This window comes from Hypomesus transpacificus, chromosome 9 (assembly GCF_021917145.1).
Source record: "Hypomesus transpacificus isolate Combined female chromosome 9, fHypTra1, whole genome shotgun sequence".
In the NCBI taxonomy this organism is placed as follows: Eukaryota; Metazoa; Chordata; class Actinopteri; order Osmeriformes; family Osmeridae; genus Hypomesus; species Hypomesus transpacificus.
The window spans coordinates 423,193-434,125 of record NC_061068.1 but is presented as its reverse complement, the minus strand read 5'-3'; the positions used below and the strand labels follow the sequence as shown (position 1 = coordinate 434,125).

The 10,933-nt window shown below is 48.2% G+C and overlaps 1 protein-coding gene across 2 annotated transcripts; it reads left to right on the top strand.

Annotated features, from left to right (window-relative positions):
• osgn1 (oxidative stress induced growth inhibitor 1) lies at positions 1-6,834 on the top strand. Of its 2 annotated transcripts, none has more exons than XM_047024604.1 (6): positions 1-234; positions 2,825-2,898; positions 4,011-4,147; positions 4,425-4,616; positions 5,047-5,138; positions 5,367-6,834. In XM_047024604.1, exons 2-6 carry the CDS (start codon positions 2,841-2,843, stop codon positions 6,436-6,438), a joined length of 1,551 nt encoding a protein of 516 aa, XP_046880560.1. In that variant the 5' UTR covers positions 1-234; positions 2,825-2,840; the 3' UTR covers positions 6,439-6,834. The 2 variants fall into 2 exon arrangements, with proteins under 2 accessions (XP_046880560.1, XP_046880561.1); XM_047024605.1 differs by lacking the exon at positions 1-234 and adding an exon at positions 247-351.
• The last annotated feature ends 4,099 nt before the right edge of the window (positions 6,835-10,933 follow it).

The window sequence follows — 10,933 nt, the reverse complement described above, 5'->3', positions numbered from 1 at the left end:
TAAAACCGTTCATACTCAAGCTCCGGCATACTACAACGTTATTGCGGCATCGGCCGACCAGGCACGTAATACCTGAGGGCAATAATTTGAGATTGATGCTCTGTTTGTCAGATTAATGTTGCGTGAATAGATCACTTGCATTTCTAGAAACGCTTCAGCGGAGATCGAGGCGGCGGCTTCAATAACACAAAACAGCGTTCAAGTCGAGGAATTGACACGGTGTTTCGGTTTCCGGTAAGTGTCCAGCGAGATAACCGATTTTCAGTCTTCCGACATTCTTGACACCTTTCCGATCTGTTGTCGGCGATTTTACTGCAGCGTCCGTCAACATCAGGAACGTACAGTGCAATGGTGGGTAACATGTCGGGTTCAGGGAGGCTCTGGGTGGGGACACATGTAGGATTTTTTTCGCTAATCCAAAATTGAAATTAGGTTAGTTGGCTAGCTATTCATTTACTACAACCCATGTTACAATTAGGCTACAAACGGTCTACCTGGTTAATCTGTAAGCAATCTTGTTAGTGTACAATCTGGTGGACAAGCAGATGCAGCGGGCGCTTATCTGCTCGCTTTAGCGTGTCACCGACCAACCAGACGAGGCAACGAGGCTGGGGTTGGAGACCCAGTAACTGCTCGTGGTTGTATTTGTACAATTGGTCAACGCCGACACCGGTCCAGTATAGCCAACAACACCGGTACGGTATAGGCTAGCTGTCGCTTTCTTTTCGGAGAGGTAGCATATTGATTCTGTATGCGGAGCCGAGAGCCTGAGACTGACAGGGCTGTGTGCAAATGTCTCGTGCTACACAATAGGTTCTCTGCTAATATAAGCATACTGGCAGCAAGCCCGCAGGGTCTGCTAACGAGAGCAGTCATGAGAGGTGCTTATTCTGGACACCGTATATATCCGGAGTATTTAGGTCCAGTGAGAGACTGTGATCGTTATGTATTGGGTGTTCGCTTATGTCACAGGCAACTGTAGCAATGTGGTCATGTGGAGTTTACATCATACTGCCGTGAAGCACCGGTGTAGTGTCATTCTGGCTCTTTCCCTCTCTCTCCGTCCCTCTCTCTCCGTCTCTCTCTCTCCGTCTCTCTCTCTCCGTCTCTCCCTCTCCGTCTCTCCGTCTCTCCCTCTCCGCCTCTCCCTCACGCACACTATCACACGCTAACACACACAGACTGCTCCATACTCTGCAGCACAGCCTTTACTCCAAACTGCCATGTCATGGTTACCAGTGCAGAATTGGTTATATAAGAGTTGGCAGAAGCCCAGACTCTACTGTAAGCTAGGGTTGCTAACTCCTATGTGATCAAATAAAGGACACCTTGGCAGTGGCCCCCATGGGGGGGGGGGGGGGGGGGAATAATTAAGTGGGTGTCTGGGGGTTTTCCCCCAGAAGATTTTCCTGCATTCTGGTGATTTTCTTTTAAACAATTTGTGCTTTTTATGCACTAATCTAAATGCCAATCTCAACATGATAGTAAAGCATAGCTGCATCAATTATATTAAAGATGCCCTAAAGCGAAACATTTATTTTTCTTTTATTTATGTGGACTAAAATGTTTGACCTCGACTAAAAATAACTTAAATAAATTGGCATATGTGCAAAGTTTGTCTCCTCACAATCCTACACTGAAATTGGAAGTCTGCTGTTAATCAAAATATGAATTAGGGCAAAGTATTTTTTAGATTGAAAAACAATCACTGTGGGGGCTTTAAGGGTCATATCCTGGACGTTTGGTCTGTCAAAATTAACTACTTGGTGTATTTGGAAGAAGCAAGAAACCATTGATAAACTCAGAAATAGCAAATGACCTGGTAGACCACCAAAGACCACTACAGTGTTTCCCCTACCGTTATATTAGGAGCGCCCCTATGGACTAATGAAAGATGGAAGGCAATGGATTGACTATTGATTTATGGGAGGATTGTTTTGGGAGCAGTGGGGCGAGGCAAATGGTTTACATGGCTCACGTGGTAGGTAGGAGGGCCTCTTGGCAGAATTTAGCTTAAAAGGTCTCAGAGCGGGCAGAACCAGCTCAGGGTAGCCGAGTAGATTACTAGCACTACTCAGAGAGGGTATAAAGACACCAGCAGAGGAACCAGCAGAGGAGAGGAGGACAAACACCAGCAGAGAGGGGAAGGCGAGAGAGAGACACCAGTACTGATAGAGGGAAGGACAAACACCAGCAGAGAGGGGAAGGCGAGAGAGAGACACCAGTACTGATAGAGGGAAGGACAAACACCAGCAGATTGGGGAAGGCGAGAGAGAGACACCAGTACTGATAGAGGGAAGGACAAACACCAGCAGAGAGGGGAAGGCGAGAGAGAGACACCAGTACTGATAGAGGGAAGGACAAACACCAGCAGAGAGGGGAAGGCGAGAGAGAGACACCAGTACTGATAGAGGGAAGGACAAACACCAGCAGAGAGGGGAAGGCGAGAGAGAGACACCAGTACTGATAGAGGGAAGGACAAACACCAGCAGAGAGGGGAAGGCGAGAGAGAGACACCAGTACTGATAGAGGGAAGGACAAACACCAGCAGAGAGGGGAAGGCGAGAGAGAGACACCAGTACTGATAGAGGGAAGGACAAACACCAGCAGAGAGGGGAAGGCGAGAGAGAGACACCAGTACTGATAGAGGGAAGGACAAACACCAGCAGAGAGGGGAAGGCGAGAGAGAGACACCAGTACTGATAGAGGGAAGGACAAACACCAGCAGAGAGGGGAAGGCGAGAGAGAGACACCAGTACTGATAGAGGGAAGGACAGACCAGCAGAGTCGCTGATCTTTAACCATTCTCTGTGTTGTCTTCCAGAGAGCTGCTCGCCAACATGGATGTGAAGGAGATGGATGTCCTCTCCACTGAGGTGTTACCTGTGGTCATCATCGGTAAGAACATGCTGGAGACACTCGCACACACCAAACACACACCTGTACCTCGCCAACAGGCTCCTGTATGGCCATTGACATTGCACTATTGTACTGTACTCCACTTAGGTTAGAATAGGTTATAGGGTTGGAACAGGTTTCTTGTGCATTTAGGGTTAGTATAGTGTACTATCTATTGTTATCTGTAATTTAGGAAAGTTTTAGTATTAGGGTTAGTATAGTCAATATTTATTGCTATCTATATGTAGGAAGTTTCACTTATTTAAGCTCAGCATTGATGTAAATTGTGTTCCGTGTACTTATATGTTATGTTATGCCAGGTGCTTGCGTTGTCTTGTCTTAAGAATTTCAGTGCCCAGTCTAACCTTGTGTTGTTCTGTGTACCTGACAATAAAAGACTTGAACTTGAACACACACACACTTACACACACCACACAAACACACCACACACCAGCCACAGACACAAACACACCAGCCACAGACACGCACACCAGCCACAGACACATTTACACACCACAAACACACCACACATACACACACACTCCACACATGGACAACATTTACATTACATTTACATTTATGCATTTAGCAGACGCTTTTATTCAAAGCGACTTCCAAAAGAGAGCTTTGCAAAAGTGCATAGGTCACTAATCATAACAACGAGCCCCAAACATTGCGGGTAACCAAAACATGAAGCATACACTGTGAAAACTAAATAAGTTCCAAAGGGAAGAACCATAAGAGCATGTAGTTGAACAAGTTACAATTAAACAATTTAACAACATGAACCTCAAAAAAGTGCAAGGGTGTACCCGTGGAAAAAAGCAAGCAGCAAAAATATATTACACACAATAATGTTTTCTTTCCTCACTGTGACTTTGCATTTTTTGCTCATCAACAATCATGTGACCATCTGACTAGGAAGTTATCAGTAGCTTTTGTTGTAGAACGTGTTTGGAGGATTGTATGTTACAGGTTAGAACTGGATTAATGAGCTGTATGCATGTGTTGGGTACAATTTAGGGTTTGCATAGGTAAAGCATAGGTAAACTTAACATTGGCACTGGGTTTGACACGAAACCGGTCTGAATGTTTCTCTCTCTGACTCCTAGGAAACGGGCCTTCTGGAATTTGTCTTTCATACCTGTTGTCAGGTTACACCCCGTACCTGTCACCAGGGGCAACACATCCTAATCCTATGCTGCAGGGCAAGCTGAGAGAGAAGCCCCATCTGTCTCTATTGGAACAGGTAACAACCTCACCTGTCTCACTCTCACCTCACCTGTCTCACTCTCACATGTCTCACTCTCACCTCACTTGTCTCACTCTCATATGTCTCACTCTCACATCACTTGTCTCACTCTCATATGTCTCACTCTCACGTCTCACTCTCACCTCACCTGTCTCACTCTCACCTCACCTGTCTCACTCTCACCTCACCTGTCTCACTCTCACCTGTCTCACCCTAACTTCACCAGTCTAGCTCTATATGTCTAACCTGCCTACATCTCGTCCTCTCTCTCCAGGACCTGGAGTACCTGTGTGAGGGTCTGGAGGGCCGTTCGTCCAATCCCATGGCGGTGTTGTTTGACTCTCTGCTGCTGCCAGACAGTGACTTTGGTGTGGATCACGCGTCCCCACTGCAGTGGCGCTACGAGCCCCAGAGGGCCATGCCTCACCTGGTGCTGGGCAAGGGCCTCCCTGGGGGAGCCTGGCATGTAGGTCCCTGCCTCCACACACACGCTCGCTGGCCCGCACACACACACACACAGTCTAACCCTCACACACACACACACAGTCTAACCCTCACACACACACACACACACACAGTCTAACCCTCACACACACACACACACACACAGTCTAACCCTCACACACACACACATACACACAGTCTAACCCTCACACACACACACACAGTCTAACCCTAACACACATACACACAGTCTAACCCTCACACACACACACACACACAGTCTAACCCTAACACACATACACACAGTCTAACCCTCACACACACACACACACACACACACACACACACAGTCTAACCCTCACACACACTCTCTAACCTCTCTCGATTGGTGTGCATGTGTGTAGATCCGTTCAAGTGTGTGTATGTAACTGTGTGTGTGTGTGTGTGTGCAGGCCATGGAGGGCTCCATGCTGACGCTCAGCCTGGCTAACTGGATGGAGCTTCCTGGCTTGAAGCTGAAGGACTGGGTCAGAGAGAAGCGCAGGTGGGTCCCGACCCCGTAATCCCTCCAGTTCAACTTCCATACTACTCTTAGCCATAGCAATCAAACCAGTAGACCAAACGTCAAACGTGAGTCGAATCAAACGCACCTTTACCAGTCCCACAGTACTATCCAATACTTCCACACTGTTTGCACTGTGTATATCCCGGTAGATATTCCGTGTTGTTGTATAGATGCGCGAGCCTGATGGGTTGTGTCGTGTCGTTGCAGGAACGTGCGTAACGACCGCGCCACCCCGGCGGAGATCGCCTCCTACTACCAGCACTACGTCAGGCAGATGGGCCTTGAGGGCAGCTTCGCCTGCAGCACCACCGTCACCTCCCTGGAGCGCCAGCCTGGCTCCGCCCTCTGGAGGGTGGAGGGGCTGCAGCGCGGCGCGGGGGAGGAGCTGGAGGGCGGACGCCACGGAGCCCAGGTGCCCTTCACCGTCCTGGCTCGCAATGTGGTCCTCGCCACGGGGACCCACGACATCCCCGCCCGCCTGGGCGTGGAAGGGGAGGGCCTTCCGTTCGTGTGCCACAGCTTCTGGGAGCTGGAGGCAGCCATCGCCCGCGGCGAGCTCAACCAGGCGTCCGAGCCCGTGCTGGTGGTGGGGGCGGGGCTGACGGCGGCGGACGCGGTGCTGGCGGCTCACCACCTCAACACGCCGGTGTACCACGCCTTCAGGCGCTCCGTCGCCGACCCCAACCTTATATTCAACCAGCTGCCCCGCCTGCTGTACCCAGAGTACCACAAGGTCCACCAGATGATGAGCCAGCAGCAGCACCAGCCTGGCCCAGACCCAGGACAGCCCCTCCCCCCTGCCAGCCCACCTGACTCCCCTGGCCCCTCCTACTCCGGCTACCTGAGTTTCCCCAGGCACCGGGTCCTGGCCTTCCGGCCAGACAGGAAGTGCGAGCTGGAGGGGGAGGGGGGTCGACGTACAGTCCTGAAGGTCTCCATGGCGCTGGTGTTGATTGGCGCCCACCCCAACCTATCGTTCCTTCCGGAGAACGGCCAGTCCTTAGGGCTGAACCCTGAGGAGCCAATCACGTGCCGGCGGAACCCCGTGGAGGTGAACCCCTACACGTACGAGAGCGTGACGGAGAGCGGCCTGTACGCCCTGGGGCCGCTCGTAGGGGAGAACTTTGTCCGCTTCCTGAAGGGAGGGGCGCTGGCCATTGCTAGCGACTTGGCAAAGAGACAGCAGTTTGGGGAGGGGGGCGTGGCCTTGGCCAGGGGGATGGAGACACTGACAGTCAGCCTGCATGCTGAGCTCATAGACACTGGACTGGGCCGCTAACCCTGCCTGTTGCACTAGGCTGGGCCAGGGTCGTAGGCTGAGCCAGGGTTCTAGGCTGAGCCAGAGTCCTAGGCTGTCTATTTCGTTGCTAAGCAGCTGCTGTTTTTCGAAAGGTCAGGTGACCAGCACAGGACGCTGTGACTGGGATGACCTGCTTAAATATTGACTCTTCTAACTCCGGCAGAGCACCACCACTGTGGAGGAGTCTTTGTCCCAGGTTCCCTCCTGGTCTCTCTGTCTGCTGGGTCTGCATTAGGGTCAGGGTTGTATCACTACAGTTGCCATATGTTCAACATAGTGGTAGTCCAAAGGAGGGGGGGGGGGGGTTGTTGACCTCTGTTTTCTATGGGATATAAATGTGTATACATTTGCTAGTTCATAATATTTAAACTTCATGAAAAGTAATCATAAATATGGCAGCAATAGAATATCTCCACCGCCTGAATCATTCTCAGAGCTCTTTCATTCCTGTTACTTGAATGTGTGCACTTGGAAACCTGTTTGCTCATCAAAACAGTTTTATATATATATATTTTATATCTTAAATCACATGTACAGGACAAATGAAACGATTTCATTTATTATTTATAGTAAAGCAGCATAAAACTATCCTGGCTGCCAGCCCAACTTAGCCCCGCCCACAAAAAAATTTGGTCAGGAAGTTGGGTCTGGAGGGGCTCGATTGCAGAAAAACGATATCCGAACAGGAGCTGTTCGGACCAATTAAATTGTCAGGGCGGGCTTTATACGATGATGGACAGATGATCAACAGTAACGTAATCAACGTCACCAAAGAGCGCTTGGGTTGAATTTGTTTTCAACAAACAACATATTACGTTGCTATGATTGGTTGTAGGTCTATCCAATTGAGCGAAGAGGCATTTGTTTTACGAGCTCGGTTGACACAAGCCCCATAGTCACAGCCCAACGGAGAGTTTTCAGACTCATATTCTGACTAGAATTATGAGTATGACAACTTCAGGCTAGCATAAAACAGGATGTTACAATATAATTTTCAGGCTCAATTATTATTTAATTTTTTTGTTGAATTTGTTAAAACTCATGGTTGTGTTTCCTGCTTGTGCCTTCATTGTGTGTGTGTGTGTGTGTGTGTGTGTTGGTCAGCAGTGCTTCTGCAGTGGTGCTCCCTCTTCCCCGTGCCTTAATGCATTCCAGCCCCCGGCACGCCGTCTACTAAACATCACTGTCATCACTAATCACTGTTTTATACTTTGTGTCATACCTACAGTGCCTGTCAAAAGTTTGGAAACACCGTCTTTAAGAGACACGTGGATTGATGGACTGATGATATTGTTTATATGCAACAAACTAGGTAATTTAACGGTACTTGGACCAAAATGTACAGATATTGTTAAAGTGTAATTTTCATCAAACTCTCACCTCAGGCAATATTTGGAGAACATGCTAACTAATAATATACATGTATGTTAACTGCTGTACAGACAGTGATTGATTTAATTCTCACATTACAAAATAATTGAATACCAGGTCTCACTTTTTTTTGTGTCCCACTAGCCTAAATGTTTCCAAACTTCTGACAGGAACTGTATTCAGCCAACAGTAACCGATATGTGACCTGTAAACACTCTTCCTTGGTGCAAGGTGTGGGTTCTACACTATGAGAGGTTGGGGTTGGTTGTGGAGATGGATGCAGAAAATTTAAATGTGGGGTAGAACCACTGTGGGAACCCTGCAGAACAGGAGAACCTCCACGAAGAACCCAGAAGAGACTTGAGGGGTGGTTCTCGGGAGAGCCTTACAGTGACATTCGATTAAATCGGCAGACGTTCTCATCTGAAGCGACGTACACATGATGCGTGTAGAAAGAACAGCAGAAGATGAGTGAGGGAATCGGGCTAGTAATCTGAAGGTTGCCTATTCGATTCCCGGCCGTGCCAGTTGACGTGTGTCCTTGGGCAAGGCACTTCACCCTCCTTGCCTCGGGGGGGGGGGGGGATGTCCCTGTAAGTCTTACTGTAAGTCGCTCTGGATAAGAGTAAGTGTAGAAGACTGAGGAACAGAAGTACATTGTTACTCTCTCCTTCCCCTGACTCTGATATCAGCTGCTGCTAGTTGGTTCTGTCTCATGTTCTGACCTTCATGACTTTGTTTTTGTTTCTACATGCACTACAATGGTTTCCAGTGGCTCCAAATAAATACACTGTTTTCAACACAGCTGTCTGGTTTATTGATAGACTGCTGCTTCTCGGGTTTCAGTGTGTCATTCGCTTTCCTCACCACTAGATGGCGTCAAACACATTGCAAGGAAAAGGATGGGGTTTAATAATGGAGAACAGCAGGTTAGCTATTTTCCTTCCCCACTGCACATGTGCCTGCATTAACCCTACGGGTTAGTGCACAGACTGACAATAGACTAATAGGCTGTGTCTACTACCGCGCACTTTATGAAGTACACTGCAATACAGTGCCCTGCAAAACAGTGCACTTACATATTCAGTGCACTCTGTCGCTGATAAGTGCTGTCTCAAATGGAACACTGCTAGTTAAACACTTGGTGGAAGTTACGGACGCAAATCTGCTCGCCACACCCACAAAACCTGCCAAAATGAACGCGCTTCTCCACTTAAGTGGAAAAAGCTGCCGAAAGGGCTCCTCCTTTTCCGCTACGTAGCCAAGATGGCGCCCGTTTAGGGCGAGTAGTGTCCATCGTTGTACACTGTTTTTTTCGACCGTTTGCAGTGCGCCATCCTGGTACTTTCAGTGCACTGAATTATTCTGTTTTGTGAGTGAAGCGCCCTAAGCACTGAATGTCAGTGCTCGAAGTGCACAAGTGCGCGGTAGTAGACACAGCCATAATGTGTACTTCCTGTCTCTAGCCTACTTCCTGTGTTTGACAGGAAGCTTATTGTTTACTTCCTGTCTATTAAAATACAAACTCAGGACAGAACTGACCTTGAATTGTGTGATGGACTACACGGCCACAGATCCAAATGTCTTGTATTCCAGTGTATCATTATAACACCATAGGACCATGGTTACACACCTGTAGGTCTGGTTACACACCTGTATGACCTGGTTACACACCTGTAGGTCTGGTTACACACCTGTATGACCTGGTTACACACCTGTAGGTCTGGTTACACACCTGCATGACCTGGTTACACACCAGTAGGTCTGGTTACACACCTGTATGACCTGGTTACACACCTGTAGGTCTGGTTACACACCTGTATGACCTGGTTACACACCTGCATGACCTGGTTACACACCTGCATGACCTGGTTACACACCTGTAGGTCTGGTTACACACCTGTAGGTCTGGTTACACACCTGTATGACCTGGTTACACACCTGCATGACCTGGTTACACACCTGTAGGTCTGGTTACACACCTGTATGACCTGGTTACACACCTGTAGGTCTGGTTACACACCTGTAGGTCTGGTTACACACCTGTATGACCTGGTTACACACCTGCATGACCTGGTTACACACCTGCATGACCTGGTTACACACCTGTATGACCTGGTTACACACCTGCATGACCTGGTTACACACCTGCATGACCTGGTTACACACCTGTAGGTCTGGTATGACCTGGTTACACACCTGCATGACCTGGTTACACACCTGCATGACCTGGTTGCACACCTGTATGACCTGGTTACACACCTGATCAGCTGGCACTGAAAGAAAAGAAAGTTGGGCATAAAACAGGTATACTAGTAGCCCTCTGTGTTACAATGTACTCGATATCACATCATTATGCATCCACACCTCATTACGTTTTCCAGTTTAAACAAAGGTCCCACACTGCAATCTTCAGTTTCATCTTTTATGCTACTGTACGCATACACTTCACAAAAACAAAACATCTTATTTAAAGTGTTTTACTTTGCTCTGGACCAATTAAAAATGTCTAAGACTAAAAGAGAAGCATAGCCTATGTAAATGATCGGGGGGTCAATACATGCCCTGGAGAAGAAGTTGACCCCCCCCCCCCCAAAAGTCATTGTATAATTCGCACTCTGCTGTAAGATTTCCGAACAGAAAATTAGAAATGTTTGAAGGGCGAATTTGTTCATTGATCACCAGGATCAAGAGAAGTCCAGGGATCGTTGTTGCTCCACCCGAGGGCACTATTGGGTAAGAGAGAATTTGGATCTTCTGGAGTGAGGCAACAAGCTAGTTAGCTAGGCTTAGCAACTTTCTCTGGCTACGTGGATTTCCATTAGTTTAGGGTTTAATTTAAGTGTATAGATGCGACCACGTTGAAATCCTATTGGCATATGAGGAAAGCGTGAAGTCAGCGCTAATAAGCTCAAATGGCGCTCTGAAGCCTTCAAAATAAGGGTTCATAAATTTAGTTAAAGGGGTCATTGACTGGGTTTTTTGGTTATTTCACAGTTCTTTAAGGGAATGTAAAATTGGTTGGGCTGAAAATGGCCCGGGTGCGGTTCTATGCCCCCTGATGCTTCCAGTGAAATTGTCCCTGGAAAAAACACTTGGTTTT